This window comes from Diachasmimorpha longicaudata, chromosome 6 (assembly GCF_034640455.1).
Source record: "Diachasmimorpha longicaudata isolate KC_UGA_2023 chromosome 6, iyDiaLong2, whole genome shotgun sequence".
Taxonomy (NCBI): domain Eukaryota; kingdom Metazoa; phylum Arthropoda; class Insecta; order Hymenoptera; family Braconidae; genus Diachasmimorpha; species Diachasmimorpha longicaudata.
In genome coordinates, this window is record NC_087230.1 from 4,297,128 (window position 1) to 4,312,030 (window position 14,903).

A 14,903-nucleotide genomic window follows, 5' to 3' on the forward strand; every position below is an offset into this window, starting at 1 on the left:
TTTGTTGATATAAAATGATTTAGGAAGCGGAGAGAAAAACATCAATTAGACTTGGAGATGATGGTTTATTTTCATTTAGAATACAAACGCTGGGATTCATTAATCTACAATTCGAAAAGAACATTCTCAAGTCGCCAGTGGCGATAAAAATGTTAAAAATACTTTAGTTTCGCAATTCATTTGATTTGAAATGGTGTCATTGGGTCTGGATATTTATGATAAACTATCCTATCGTGACCACTAATGTCGTTAATAGGATTATAATTAATAAATATTCGACATTTTACACGACAAACTGAACATGATAGACGAAAAATCAAAACGTCAATAAGACCTTTATTCTCATTTGCAATACAAATATATAAATTTATTAATGCAAAAATCGAGAATCCCTTTCCATCCTCCATTAGTCCAACGATGAGAAGAATATGTAAAAATAGTTCCATAAATTTTCAAATCTGAAGTTCATACCCCCTAAAATCATTCGAGTTTCCTCTTCACTTGACTCGATTTCTCTTGTGCGCTGGATTTCTTCTAGTACTGGAAGACAGAGCCCTCTTTTTCTCCTCAAGAAGGATAGCCTCGTCAGCCTCCCCCTCGATCACCGTCATCTTGTTGAAAATCTCGTCGCATTCGTTAGTGACCTTGGCTTCTTTCTCCTCATCGTCTTCAGTTACATCAGTCACGCCCTTTTCTACTCTTTTCTCCTTCTCGGAGCGTTTTATATCCAGGGTGGCGTTTGAGCGCATGATCATGCAGCTCAACCTCGAGGTCAGGTACGTCTTGTGCAGGAGTTGCTTTGTGTCGAGGTGGTGTACACGCAAGTGCCTGTCGAGGCCGACACTCACCACGTAGGGATGTCTCCTCGAGCAGGCGATCGATGTTATACTGCCAGCAGAGTCTTTGTAAGTGTTTAATACCCTTCCTGGACTTCGGAAGTCTATGAGGTTCATCATGCCTTTCCCAGAACCAACGATGATGTGTCTGGAATATTTTAGTGTCAATTAATGAATGATTTACTGGTAAATTTATAATTATATAGATAATAACTATAATTAATTCAGAATTAGGAGAAAAATAGTTACGATGCAAACAAAAGGAAAGAATAAAAATAGAAAATGAAATCTTACTTCTCCTTTGGAGCTAGAGCTAGAGTCGTTAAGGCTTGGTCCTTCACTTCTAAATTAATAACTGGACGTCTTTGAGCACTAGGATCGTACAATCGAACCTGTTAAAAGAAACGAACGATTGACATTAATCAATTCAATTTGGGTTCTTCAATTAATTAATTCATTTTCGGTTATGATAATGACATGTCCATATCTACTGCACGTGGCAATCTGCGAGGACTCCGACAAAAACCCAATGTCAGATATCCAGAGGGGAACCTTCAGCTCCAGCCAGTCATGACGTACGTTCTTTTCTTCAAATATCCTCGTTTTCTTTTCTAAATCGAATAACTGGAGTTTGTGTTCGTTACCACCAGTGGCGATGATATTTTTGTCGATGTTTGAGGGTCTCATTCGGTGGAGATTTTTGCCTGCATCGATTAGAAGCTCACCATCCTCCTCATGCCTCCAGAGCTTCACGTGTCCAGATTCCACAGCTGTTAATATTGCACTGAAAAGTCCAGAATTTATTTATTATTTCTATATTAATTTGTTGGTCAGAAAAGTCTCGATGTTTTACCTATTAAATGAATTCATTGACTTTTATAAATTTTCCTACCTCAATATTCAATAAAAAATTAAAATGGAAATAAAATACATTAAAAAATTCCACCCGATCATTCTCCAACTCAAAAATCAATAAACTTTTTTATAAAAATTCAAAACATACTCATCGTGACGTGAGATACCCCTGATGGGGCCCTCTCCGGCTTCGCAAGTGAATGTCGAAACGAATGATGAAGTCCCACACTCGTAGATTTTTATTCTAAAAATCGAGATCAATTCAGATTATAAAAAAGAATAAATAATGAGAAATGGGTGATGATAGTTCTAGCGTGTGCAATCATTTTTGTCAAATGTACCCTTTCTTCTCCTTTGTTCCATATCCAATGAGAACCTCATCTTCATTCTCATCACTCCAGGCCATTGCTGTCACCTCATGATCACTAGTTATGGAAACTAAACTCTGCAAATTCTTCATTTTACAGAGACTCTTTTCATATTTGATCCCTGTTAATAACAATGGAGACAATTAGCATAATGTTATCTCCATCAAAGCAAAATAAAAAATGATTAAAAACTTTTTGGAGTGTTTATCATGGTTATGAAGTAAATCACCAGTCGAACGAATATATTTGTACCTTTGAAGACACCTGATTTTCCTCCAACGTATAAATCGAACTCATCTTTGGACTCCATCACTAGCACTGGATTAAACAATAAATATAGAAAAAAATTGTCAGAACTTTACAAACAATAACACTGGACACCCTCGTGTGACCACGTGTTCATCTCAGTACGAGATCACCTGACTGTAGCAAAATCCTGAGGCTTGCGTATATTATAGAGACATTTTGGGGGTATGGAAGTCCTCTCATTGGCCTCCACCAGTCGTTGCTGACCACTTGTGAGAGCTTCTAACTTATTTGTTGTTCATATCTGTCCTAACCTCGATCTCAGAATTGACACAGTCACTTGTGGAATCAACAATTAGATATTGTTAATTTATAGTTAATGTTTACGTCGACTGCTAAAAGTATTTATTGGAATTCTCCTCGACGAGCTTTTCTTTACATCGCAAATGGAGAAAATGAAGATTCAGCAACGTATGTTAATTCATCTATTATTTATGACAAGTCCACTATGGACAGCCAAACACGTTTACTTTTTTTTTGGTGGAATTGTTTTCAATATTTGGAGGGGAGTATCAACTTTCATTTGAGTTTTTTGACGCTTTGGCTCAGAAATTTTAATTCAGATGTCCTCATAATTTAACAATAAATTTTTTTGAATAGTAACAAATTCCACCATTTGCACTACGTCGACAATTAAAGTTGAATAATCATTAGTTTTTCTTCGTACGATTCAGGGACAATTGAAACACTCATTTTTCCCTGTAAATTATTCATAACCAATTTATTTTCTACTCCAAAAATAATTTATTCTAATATTAACAGTCAACATTTTCCATTCCAATTTCTCAGACCTGCAGATGAGTTCCAAAGCCAAACGACGAGACGAATAAACCAGAGAATGAATAACAAAATCAACGAGTCAAAAACTTAATTGAACTGTGGGAAACAATAAACAATGGAGTTCGTCTGCATAAAAGACATTCGGCCAGGCCAGAAGAACATAAACGTTATGTTTATAGTGCTTGAGGTGGGCCACCCCACGATAACAAAGGAAAATCGTGAAGTGAGGACTTTTAAAGTGGCAGATAGCACAGCCTGCATGAATGTCTCGATATGGGACGAGCCAGGACAGTTGCTAGTGCCCGGGGACATCGTCAGGTTGACCAAAGGCTATGCATCAGTATGGAGACAGTGCTTGACACTTTACTCGGGGAAGAATGGCGACATTCAGAAGATTGGGGAGTTCTGCATGGTCATCAATGAACAGATGAACATGAGTGAGCCCAACCCAGCACTGGCGCAACAGCTGGTCAATCAGGGGGGTTCAGGACCACCTGGCAGCAGTATTAACAGCAATATTGTTAACAATGGGAATGCCAATAATGTGTCTGGTGGATCCAGACAGACTTTGGTAATTGATTTGTTCATTTAATTGGCCCAAAAGGCATTTGTGCTGCTTTATTCACTTGACTGATTTGCGTACTTTTCAGGGTAAAATAATTAATGAATAATTAAAGTATTCGAAATATGAGTAAAAAATTAATTAATTCTTCAGGCGACAAACACGACGTCATCCACAGCCTCGACTTCTTCAACAGCCTCCACTGGCAACTCAACAAAAGCAGGAAATAATTCCGGAAACACGACCGCAGGACTTCCGGGAGGCTCGGCGAGGTTCAGCGGCGAGGGGGGTACCTCGAAAACCACTGGAAAAACAAATGTAAGGGGCAAAACGGGATATAGGAATGGTGGCCGTAATGAGCGCAGATAATACTTTCTGCCAATTTCTTCAAACGACTCAACGACTCGTTTTCTAAATGACGAATTTACTGGAGTTATCCACAATCGGAGCCAATCTAAGTGCTATTGATCATTGTAATTTTGTAATGTTACCTAAGAGTTAGTTCGTATGTAGCGATTTATTTGATTGAATCGTGATTGTAAGATTGTTTGGAATAATACTTGTACCATATTTGTATATGAGTGTTGTAATTGGAGTTTAATCCGATGGAATTTTTTATTCACGAGGAAAAAAGGGGATTCAAAGGCGATTTCCTTAGTATTAGATTTTTTTTTGTAAAGAATTAGAATTAGTTGAGAACAGTAGCGATGGAAAATCAATAACAGTCGACATGCTTTTGATTTTTTGTTTCAAATCTTTTTCAAACTTGCTTTTTTCCAAATTCTGATGATGGAATTTCCCTTGTTACTATCAGTAATTTAAAAAAATAGACAATAAAATAAAAAAAGTAGTAAACGACTGCCAGACATTGAATACAAAAAAATCCATGGAAATACCAAAAAAGTTTAGAAAATATCGGTATTGAATCGGTTTAAATATTCAGCACCTCAAATATTCCCTGGAATGCCATTAAATATAATCTCATCAACAACAATAATTTATCTCCCATGACGACAATAATGCCACGAGACAAAAGTCGTATCGCACATCTCCATCGAGCTACAATCTCGTTCAAATGACGTTGACGTACGGCGAGCCAACAGTGGTCTCCTGCGAATATCCATAATTTATATATTCCCAAGTCGTTCCCGATTGATAATGTAAATATAGTGCCTCCAGCTCCCCCAGTCCAACTGGTCAATTAATAACTCAACATTTGGGTGAATTAATTATCGAACTGCTGGAAGAGTGACGATTTTCGTGGGGAAAATATGTGACGAGCCTTTTGAGGTTATATTTACAATCAGAATCGAGTGATCTCCAGGTAATATCGATCCCGGGGGACTGGTACTCGCTGGGCAACAAAGGTAATCAATGGACAATAATGAGTTATTTAATTAGTCAATCAGTTTCGTTGAGTATCAGTAACATCTGGTGCATTACAGATCGCAGGAGAATCATGGTGCAATGGAAAAACTGTAGAATCCGAAACATGTGATGTTATTCGAGATAAATAATAAGTTATAAAATTGATAAATTAAATATGCCAAGATCGGATATCAAGTATGAAATTGCGAGGAATGATCCGGATACCACGGAGTATTATCTCCAGCATGCGGAGGACTACCAACCGACCACCAAAGGCGGAAAAACATTTGGACGAACAGTTGTTGTTTCCCTGGTTTTAATTGGATTTTATTTTGTTCTATCAGTAGGACTCACATTTTTTCAGCAGTGGTTTAATCACGTGAGTTTGTTGACAATTATTAGTTAAGATAGTTCTTTGCAAGAGAGAAAAAACCTCAGTTCTTGAAATGTATAAGAAAATTCTGTGATTTTTTAAGATTGAGGGGTTAATTGATTGTGGATTATAGTGAATAATTATTAATTATTGATTAATTGTCAATTAGAAATACCACTATCCTCTCTCCACTGTATTATGCCACCTGATCGTCAAGTGGTCTCTCTCGGCTGTCATCAAGAATTTCCTGAGATGCATGAACTCCAGGAGCCATCAACAAATGCGCCCGACGTGGCCCAGCATCATTTCCACCATTGCTCCACCTGGCATCGCCAGTGGACTGGACATTGGCTTCTCCAATTGGGCCATCTCCATGATCACCGTGTCATTGTGAGTCTCAATTCTCCGTCTATTATCTAAAACTCCGGCGATTAGCCTCCGAAGGTCTTTCGTTGAAGTTTTTGCTGAGGAATAAGAAAACCAAGGTTTACCTTGTGTCAAGGAAAATATTCACAAAATTTATTGCTCTGATTATTCCCATGTTTTTTTAATCACAGGTACACGATGACTAAATCTACAGCGATTATCTTCATCCTTGGATTCTCTCTACTTTTTCATCTGGAGAGAAAGGTATTTCATATTTCTTCCCCTTTGTTGCAACAAATTACTCAAAAACTAACTAGATAAAATATTCAAAAATTTTTATAAATTCACTCTCACCAAAATACAAAATTATGAATGCAATCAGAGAGAGAATGAATTCGCCAATTGAAAAACTGAATTTTTCGATTCAAAGAATTAAAATTGTCATGGAATAACTTTATTGGTTAATTTGAATAATCCTTTTTTTTACAGTCATGGTCACTCGTTGGAGTTGTGAGCATGATATCCACAGGATTAATAATGTTCACGTACAAATCCACCCAATTTCAACTACTTGGCTTTCTGCTGTGTCTGGCGGCCTCCTTCCTGAGTGGAATTCGCTGGACGATGGCCCAGTTGATAATGCAGAAGTCCAAACTTGGCCTCAACAACCCCATCGATATGATTTACTACATGCAACCTTGGATGTTGATTGCCATAATTCCACTCGTCGTGTGGTTCGAGAGTGAGTTTTCACGTTCAGAACAACAATTACTCCTCTTGTGTCTCTAACGACTAATGATTTTTAATACTGTTAAAAAACATAGTTTTTTTAATGAATGAAAAATAATTTTGGGTCTTTGTAAGGTGGCAAACTGTATGCAGAACTGCATTCTATTGACTGGAGCCAGTCAGGCCTCGTTAGCTGGACAGTAGGGGCTGTCTTGGGTGGTGCCATACTAGCATTTATTATGGAAATTGCAGAGTATATGGTTGTTACACATACATCTAGTCTTACTCTCTCGATCTCCAATATTGTTAAGGTAAATATTTACAAATATTTTCTGTCTGTCTTTCCAAAATTGCAATTTTTTTCCAGAATTTTAAAAATTCGCTGCATTGCATTTTAATTCTCCAAAACAAACAAAGGATTAAATAAATTAAAATGCACACCTGGCGTACTATATATAATGCTCTATTTTCACTTTTTCAATACAGGAATTGTGTACCGTCGTATTAGCTGTTGAATTTAAAGGCGATGAGATGAGTGGCCTGAATGCAATAGGTCTATTGGTGTGTCTCGGCGGCATAACCCTTCACGTGATACAAAAAATTCTACTTCATAAGAAACAAATGTCTGACAATCTCGAGTTACATTCCAATTCAGTCACAAGCAATACCTCAACATTCGATGATACGGGTGGAACAAATGTGCCATTGCTGAATGAAAAATCAACATCTCTGACGAATCTGCTGAGTTCTAATTTCAGTACAGACGATGAGGATGATTTCAAGGACAAGGACAATAACAGTGATGTACTTTTTGATATATTGCAACGAAGAGAACAGTCATAGGAGTTTGCTTTATCATTCCACTAACGGATATTTATTTTGTTATTGTTTGAGTAATTTGTATACGTATGTAGTTGCTTTTTGTCAATTGCTCGTACCACTGTATCCATTTAATAATTATGTATAAAAGCCTTCCATTGCTCGAATAAGAATCAAGAGCATTTATTTTCTATTTTGTAATTTATCATTGAATTACGCACAAATGTTCATGTTTTTTCGAAATAGTCATCGAAGAAATTTTTGTCATTTTTTTTTCTTCTGTAACCACCGATGATCGTTCGATCACTCGTCCATAATTTTTATCTAATTCATTGGTCAATGCATTCAAAGTATGTATGTAAAATGTGTAATTAAATAAACGAATTACGTCTCTTATACCACTGACTTTTCCTTAACTCAATGGTAAAATTGATTAAATATCATTGGTGGTAGTAACCACGACTAATTGCCGATAAATAATGTAAGTAAACTCTTCTATGTTCATTATTGTACACTAATTAATGCGCTTTAATTAATCTAGGTTTAAATTAAGGCTGATGCGATGGGAAATTATTATGACATTTGGCACTTAATATATGTGATGTGGAAATTTTGAGGATACAATTTTTCCTTGTGCCTCTAGACTTATTAATTGCAAACTCGGGGTGAGTGGGCCCTTATTCTGACTGTTTCGATGATTTTTTCTTTGATTTTGCCTCGATTCTGTCTTCTAATTTGTGGATGAGATCGTCTAGTTCATCCTGTGAAATAAAAATGTATCCCAATTAGAAAATTTCATTTTAAATTAATATCTTACTTAAATTACAAATTGATCAGAATTGTAATGTTATTAAAAACTTGAGCTGATTGTAAAAAAAATTACTTAGCTAAATTCAGTCATTGAAGCAAAATATTGGACTCACTAATGCATTAACTTACCTCACTATATGTGTACTTCAAAGTACAGTGTTTCAAAACCTGCTTCTTATGCACAATTAATTGCAAAGCGTGGGGGAGACAATAGGTGCTGTCGTCCTGTGAATTATTCATAAGTGAAACGAAGAGATTCATCCGGCATGTTTCACACTCAAAATCTCCGTCGTCATCCTTCACTTTGACAGCTTTCTTTCGTTTGCCATTATCTGGCAGTGGTAATTTCTCCTTCTTCGATAAACCATAGCACTCCAATTGCTGACGATAGTGCAGCTCTTTTTCTCTTATCTTTATCATAACTGGCAGTATCTACATTTCAAAAAATTAAAAGACATTACACCATAGGATTAAATAATAAATAGATTTTTTTTCTGATGATAAAGTCACCTCACCTGTTTCAAAATATCAATATGCGACCTGGAGTCATTGATAATACTGAACATTAATCTCTCGAATGAGAACATGGAGGGTTCACAGCTGTCTTGCAGATCCTTGAAAATCTCCTCAGCATTCTCCAGCCAAGTTGTCTGGGCGAAGTAAACGCTCTCCGACACCACGTACCCCGTGCAAATGCTGGAGGTGAAGGCCTTCGGGAAAACGATGATAAACTGCCCGGGTTCTTGGACAGTCCGGCAAAGGGGAACACCATTGGAGACCAGCATCTCAGGTGGAACCATGGCAGTGTCACTTGGCAGCCAGATTTTCTTATTCTTGCAGAACCTGGGTACCATTTTCGAAAGAGCCTCTCTGAAGTTATCATTTAGCTCATTTGGTATTCCATACCAAATTTTTTTCGCTCCTGTGTGGAGGTACTCGATCCAGGGAAGACCGTGGGGGTCTCTGTACCAGCAACAAGCACTGAAGAGCATCCCCACGTGGATTGTGGGGATTGTCACACCCATGAGGGGCCCTAGGGCTCGCAGAACTGATCCCGAATTATTTGTCAATACCTAGAAATGAATGAAAATCGATATCAGTATGAGGCAATCGTTGTATTGGATATTCAATAGAAATTCTCCAGAATATTAAGATGGTTTAAGATTTTTTTTGATTTGTGAAAAATCTCTGGGAACTTTTTCTATTCAAAAATTTTCCTGGAGAATTGCTCTGCGAAATAATTTTTTTACTAGAAAATGTTTTCTTTTAATAAATTACCCAACTCATTTTATCGAACTACATTTTATTAAATAATCAAAATACCTTCAAATTCCAAGGATGCCTGGCGAAAGGGCTATTCTTGGCGACAGAGAATCCGAACCCACGTCCACTAGAATCAATACTAGCAGCATGAACACAGACATGCCTCTTCCTCTCGGACACATGCCTCCAGAAAGCGTTCTCCACTTCCCCGGAGGACGCCTCGCTCTCATTCCCCTGATTCCTCTGATTGCTCTCCCCGAACCACATTCTCTGGGTGTTCCTGGCGATCCTGTAGAACGCATTGAGCGGCATATTCCTGCCCTTGACAATGCACTCCTCCGTATCATCAGAGCTGTCCTCATCTTCTTCTTCCTCATTATTGCTGGTGTCGACAGACGATAAAGAAGTGGTGGAGTCGTTCAGCCTTTCCAGAGCCTTGCTCTCCCTCCTTCTCCACTCAGTCTCTACGTCCTCAAAAAGTTTCTCTCGTTCTTCAGTGCTGAGTGTGTCATAAGGAAGAAGATATTTGCAGTAAATATCATCGAGCTTCGTCACCCTATCCTGCGCGGATTTAGGAATCTTCATGCCATCCGCGACCTTCTGCCACTTTTTCTTCTCGATGACCTCCTTAAGGCCACCGAGACTCTGGACAGTCTGATACAAATGCGGCAGGTCCACCTCCATTCCCCCAATCCACGGTGGCTGTGACAGTGTTATCGATTGAGTTGCCAGATATTTCTTTATCGCCATCATCTCCTTGACATTAGGCCCCCAGCGATGCAGCATCCTGTGAATGTACTGATTGTAAGCAGTGAACCTCATGTCATCAGACACCTTGCATTCAGGTTTAAAATTTGATGGAGGCACCACTTTGCAGATGCCGTATTTCTCGGCAAGAGGGCGAATCTTCTCAATGTACTCCAGGGGATCCTGGAAGTCCTTCTCAGTCGGATGAAAGGTAGGAGCATCTGCCAGACGAGCCTCCGACCCCTCGCTAATCACCGAAGCCCCGAGAGATCCACTCTGCGTCGACGACAGGGATTCAGTCTCATTGGAAGTCGAGGTCTTCTTCGTTCTCTTCTCCTGGCGCTTCTGATTCTCCGATTTCTTCCCTCCCTCTGCGGACTTCTTCTTTGGCTCGCGAGCCACAGCCTTCGTCACTGGCTTCTTCATTTTCTCTGGGGTCTCAGGATCAGCTGATACCGATTTGCCAGGTATTTTTTTATCCACTTTAATTGGAGAAGCTGGGGAAACAGTGGCTGATGTCGATGGCACGGGAGCCAGTGTTCCCTGGGGGGCCCTCGTCGTTGGCTGAACAGTTCCAATGGGTGGACACCTGGTGACTGTCAACGGTGGCTTCGTCACTAACTGCGCTCGCAGCAGCACTCGCTGGTTGGGACCATTAGGGCCCTCTGTTCCGAGTTTAACAGCTACTCCTTGAATCAACGGTTGTCCTTGGAGACTCGTGAACTGAGACATGTTCCTTCCGACGTTCTCCAGGGGAATGTAGAACACTTGCGTCGTGTTGCTCTCGTCCTCGTTTGAGTTTGAGTTCTCTGTCTGGGTGGAGATTTCGTTGCTGGTGTTCTCGGGATTCTTGCAACCGTTCTGACGAGACTGAAGGGGATAGAACGATGTGTTCATCGTCTGGGGATCCTGGGGGTCATTGAAGTTAATCTGAACTGCGATGGAGGTGGAACAGCTGTCGTTATTCCATATCGATGGCATGTTCTTGATAAGAGGAGCATCTGGTGGCTTTGGCTTGACTCCAATCGGTTTATCCAGACTTTCAGTAGCAACAACTGTCTTATCATTCATCTTATCAATGTCTGATTTCTTCACTTCGTTCATCGTCTCCCGGATTTTTCGCCTGAAAGGCGTGTTAATCGGCGTTTCTGTCTCGTTCTTAAAAGCGTAAACACTGCTCTCATCCTCTGGTGAGAAGGCATTCGAATTCGGAATGGAAACCTTTCGTTCTCTCACCTTTGAGACAAATGGCTTACGTCCCTGGGTCTGACTCTTCTTCTTATCATTGGGGGATGGGGTCGTGATAGTCTCGTTGTCACTGGCCACCTTGGCACTGTTCACCTCAGACTCCTCAATTTCTACGACTTGATTGCCTTTCTCCTGAATCTCCAATCCCTTCACTGTCCTCCCCTTTATGATCTCCTTGATGTCAGCGTTTATCTTGTTCCTGTTCGTGGGGATGCTGGGGGTCTTTGCTGTCGCTATCCCAGTGCTCGAGAAGATGATACTGTCTGCCTTTAGGCCCTTCTGATTGTTTCCACTCCCATCACTGTTCAATTGTCTTTCAGCGATCTTCGCAATTGCCACGTTCACCGGACGCACCAGATGCTGGATCCTTGTAGGGATCGAGAGGTGACAGGAATTGTGGGGACTAGGAGTGATGATTTTTGGAACTGTTGGGACTATCAGCTTGGGCTTCTCCGGCTCAATCCCATAGGAAAAATTAATCACAGTTTCCATCTCAGCCTTGCTCTCCTCTTTCACCATTGAACTCTCGTTCAGCCACTTCTCGATCTGCTCGGTCGACATGTTCACTCGCTCCTTGCGGCCCATCGACTGGAGCGTTGGCACGTCCAGGAAATTCTTCTCATCCTTGGCGGGAGCAGGAATTAGTGTCTTCGTCATTGGAAGTTGCGAGGTCTCCTTCTGAGGATGAACTCCATCATCCACGGGTGTTGAGCTACTCGATTTCTCAGGATCACCCTTCACTTTCTCTTGAATTAATCCATCAGTCTGTCCACTCCCTTTATCACAATCCTTCACTTTATCCACTTGCTCGCAATTATCTCCAGTTTTTCCAGATTTGGGGACGTCATTGTTCATTTTCAGTGAACAAGGACTCGACACGTTTCTCACTGACTTCTTACTAAACCCCCGAAAGGAGCCCTCGTCGTCGGAGCACTTCGGGGTTATGGAGATTTTGTTCATCTTTTTGATCATTATCACAGGTTCGGGGGGAAATTTTTTGGTTGAATTGTTGGACTTCTGGGGAGATCTCTTGGTCTGGACCTTCGAGGACTTCGACGTCTTGCTTATTCTACTCAAGACTGCTCCCAAAGGCTCCTCATCTGACTCCCCATCCAGCTCAGGTTTCTTCGGCAGTTTTTTGCTCCTCGGCTTCTCTCCAGAGTTGGACTTTTCGTCATCACTCTTTCGCTTGGGCTTCAGCTTCCTCTTCTCCTTGGGAGCGGTTACAGCTTTTGGCCCCTGCTGGACTTTGGTCGTTAACTTGTTAAATTTTTGGTCTGGGCTTTTGCCAGCTGATCGCAGATTCCGAACCAACGATTTAACGACTGATGTCCTTCGTGTTATTGCCCTCGTCTTCACACTGGTCTGATTGCTCTTCTCGGATTCAACAGAGTCGTTGTCCTCGCTGTCGGAGTACTTTGCGTTCTTCGCATTCTTTTTCTTCACCGCAATCTTCCTCTCCTCGTCCTGAGTCTTTTTTGTCACCTGGGGAGCTTTTCTCTTTTCGTTCAGGGCCTTTTTGACAGCTGAATCTCGTCGAGCATTCGGCACCTCTGGAAAACTATCCACCGACATGTTGTCGTCGTGGTCCAGGTCAGGACTCACCAGCTTTCGACTGAGAATCTCCATGTAGACAGCAGCAGCCTCTTTCGTCTTCCTAGAGGGTCTCTGGTTTTGAGACTGCACTGGCTCTCGGTGGGATCGAGTCACCCTCCTCCCAGCCTCCAATTTAACCTTTCCAGCCTTCTTGGACACCTCTTTCGTGGTCTGTCTGGTCCCTGGGGGCTTTGACTTGACTCGCCTCGAGTTTGACTGGTCCTCAGAACCAGAATCTTCACTAGATTCACTCTTCTCTTCTAGCTTCTTCTTCAGGGGCTTCTTCTTGGCTTTCGGCGACAGCTTAATGATCTTTGCTGCCTTCTCCACCGATCCACTGCTCCTCAGGCAGAGGCTCTTCTTCTCCAGATGCTTTAGAATTGCGTTTGACGATAACTTTGGGGGGGACTTCAGCAGGGCTCGAGTTGCTGAGGAACGTGTCCTCATGACAGATGTCTTCAGCTTCTTCTCTATTCTCTGTTTAGCCAGTCTCTGTTCTTTGTATTTCTTCTTCAAAGCTTGAACGGTTGACGTGGCTGTCTTGTATTTGTTCACCGCCACAGGCTTGTGCAGCACAGTCGGAAATTTTTTCTTGGTGCTGTTGGTCACGGGGACCCCTGTCAATGGCTTTGAGGGTGCTGGGGTCTTTGGATCTTCACGCTCGGTTTTTGCGGGTGCATTCGGAGTCGGAGGGGCGCGGGCCGTCGAGGAAGGGGTTGGGTGAACTCGACGTGGGGCCTTCGGTTCCGATTTTTCTTTCTTGGACTGGTTGAAGAAGTTCAGACTTGGGGGGAGGATTGACGTCCCACGAAAGCACAGGAACGTAAGGAAGTCCTCGGTGTTTGGGCGCTTGTGCGTTATCAGCTCGGTTACCAGTCCTGGCTTCGGCCGCTCTTTGTCTTTTATCAGCGGTGCCACAGGGGAGAATATCGTCGCTACTCCCTGTGCAAATTTTCGCTGGGCGTGGACTTTCGCCCTGGAAAAATAAACCAGGTGTCAAAGATAATCTATTCTTAATTATTCTGGAGAATTCATTGATTCTCAAGTATTCGAAAACATTAAATATTCTTTTTTATGGAAAATATCTGGAGAATGGGAAAAATAGAATAGCACTCGCCCTCGCTGAATAAAAATAAATACCTTTTTGGAGCAGCTGTTGCTGGATCCATGAGATCCACCAGATCACCCTCCTTCCTCTTTCGTTTATCATTTCGTCCAAGGACCATTGTCAACGTTTATTCCCTCAGCTCCAGTAAAAATTTGAAGAACCTCCCAATCGTCAGACTTCTCCAATTTTCACCTCATTTTGCCAAATAAAATAAGAGGCCCCAACACAAACAACTAGAACATAAATTAAAGAATCTTCAATCACTTTCCTGAAAAGCTTCTGAATTTCCACGAAAATTATCGATTGAAAATATTTGTGGTCACGTAGACCCACGAGCCATGGATTTTACAGGGAAAAAAATGCATTGGGGAAAATCGCATGCACCCCTGAAAGATAATAAATACCAGTCACTAGCATCGAAATGACTTATTAGATGACAGCAATTGTCCGAACCTCCACAACCATATGAATAGGTGTCGAAATTTCACTCCAGGTGTATATTGTTGTTTCGTGTGTACGTGACAAACATTCACGAAGAATGGAAACAAGGGGGATGGAATTGCATTCCTAAAATCGAGGTTACTAGAATAATCATTATTGATGCAACTTCAGCCAGGTGTCTCGAGAGGGCACGCCCCTAGGGTCCCTAGGGGTCTCGGTAGGAAGTTTTTTTCGACGAATCAGACGAAACCGCGAATCGGATTCAACGATGAGGGCGGGAGGAAATGCATTAAATTCAAGGAGGGATGATTTTGATTGTGAGAAAGAA

General features: G+C 41.1%; 4 protein-coding genes across 6 annotated transcripts; 2 read left to right on the forward strand and 2 right to left on the reverse strand.

Moving 5' to 3' along the window:
• Nucleotides 1-311: 311 nt before the first annotated feature.
• On the reverse strand, nucleotides 312-2,511 carry L(2)k09848 (lethal (2) k09848). Its single transcript, XM_064122490.1, has 6 exons — nucleotides 2,312-2,511; nucleotides 2,033-2,180; nucleotides 1,840-1,935; nucleotides 1,314-1,620; nucleotides 1,131-1,228; nucleotides 312-984 (listed from the first exon to the last, which is right to left on the reverse strand). The coding sequence occupies exons 1-6, from the start codon at nucleotides 2,367-2,369 to the stop codon at nucleotides 498-500; spliced, it is 1,194 nt and encodes a 397-aa protein (XP_063978560.1). The 5' UTR covers nucleotides 2,370-2,511; the 3' UTR covers nucleotides 312-497.
• Nucleotides 2,512-2,571: 60 nt separating this feature from the next.
• Nucleotides 2,572-4,283, forward strand: LOC135163246 (SOSS complex subunit B homolog). 2 transcript variants are annotated; one of them, XM_064122503.1, is made up of 3 exons: nucleotides 2,572-2,776; nucleotides 3,155-3,716; nucleotides 3,861-4,283. In XM_064122503.1, exons 2-3 carry the CDS (start codon nucleotides 3,261-3,263, stop codon nucleotides 4,074-4,076), a joined length of 672 nt encoding a protein of 223 aa, XP_063978573.1. In that variant the 5' UTR covers nucleotides 2,572-2,776; nucleotides 3,155-3,260; the 3' UTR covers nucleotides 4,077-4,283. The 2 variants fall into 2 exon arrangements, with proteins under 2 accessions (XP_063978573.1, XP_063978574.1); XM_064122504.1 differs by lacking the exon at nucleotides 2,572-2,776 and adding an exon at nucleotides 2,924-3,066.
• Nucleotides 4,284-4,425: 142 nt separating this feature from the next.
• On the forward strand, nucleotides 4,426-7,760 carry LOC135163235 (solute carrier family 35 member C2). Its single transcript, XM_064122488.1, has 7 exons — nucleotides 4,426-5,074; nucleotides 5,153-5,454; nucleotides 5,618-5,838; nucleotides 6,006-6,078; nucleotides 6,304-6,556; nucleotides 6,679-6,854; nucleotides 7,030-7,760. The coding sequence occupies exons 2-7, from the start codon at nucleotides 5,251-5,253 to the stop codon at nucleotides 7,384-7,386; spliced, it is 1,284 nt and encodes a 427-aa protein (XP_063978558.1). The 5' UTR covers nucleotides 4,426-5,074; nucleotides 5,153-5,250; the 3' UTR covers nucleotides 7,387-7,760.
• LOC135163228 (protein Jumonji) lies at nucleotides 6,991-14,712 on the reverse strand. Of its 2 annotated transcripts, none has more exons than XM_064122478.1 (6): nucleotides 14,588-14,712; nucleotides 14,167-14,367; nucleotides 9,496-14,002; nucleotides 8,688-9,245; nucleotides 8,302-8,604; nucleotides 6,991-8,123 (listed from the first exon to the last, which is right to left on the reverse strand). In XM_064122478.1, exons 2-6 carry the CDS (start codon nucleotides 14,250-14,252, stop codon nucleotides 8,040-8,042), a joined length of 5,538 nt encoding a protein of 1,845 aa, XP_063978548.1. In that variant the 5' UTR covers nucleotides 14,253-14,367; nucleotides 14,588-14,712; the 3' UTR covers nucleotides 6,991-8,039. The 2 variants fall into 2 exon arrangements, with proteins under 2 accessions (XP_063978548.1, XP_063978547.1); XM_064122477.1 differs by having other exon boundaries at nucleotides 14,539-14,695.
• Nucleotides 14,713-14,903: the final 191 nt, after the last annotated feature.

Bases quoted from the DNA above. Each gene is read 5' to 3' on its own strand.
- LOC135163246 (XM_064122503.1), top strand. From the start codon at position 3,261: ATGGAGTTCGTCTGCATAAAAGACATTCGGCCAGGCCAGAAGAACATA. The intron at 3,717-3,860 runs GTAATTGATTTG...TTAATTCTTCAG, and splicing joins GTGGATCCAGACAGACTTTG to GCGACAAACACGACGTCATC.
- LOC135163235 (XM_064122488.1), top strand. From the start codon at position 5,251: ATGCCAAGATCGGATATCAAGTATGAAATTGCGAGGAATGATCCGGAT. The intron at 5,455-5,617 runs GTGAGTTTGTTG...ATTGTCAATTAG, and splicing joins TTCAGCAGTGGTTTAATCAC to AAATACCACTATCCTCTCTC. The intron at 6,557-6,678 runs GTGAGTTTTCAC...GGTCTTTGTAAG, and splicing joins ACTCGTCGTGTGGTTCGAGA to GTGGCAAACTGTATGCAGAA.
- LOC135163228 (XM_064122478.1), bottom strand. From the start codon at position 14,252: ATGGTCCTTGGACGAAATGATAAACGAAAGAGGAAGGAGGGTGATCTG. The intron at 9,246-9,495 runs GTATTTTGATTA...ATTCATTTCTAG, and splicing joins GGCATCCTTGGAATTTGAAG to GTATTGACAAATAATTCGGG. The intron at 8,605-8,687 runs GTGAGGTGACTT...TTTGAAATGTAG, and splicing joins ATATTGATATTTTGAAACAG to ATACTGCCAGTTATGATAAA.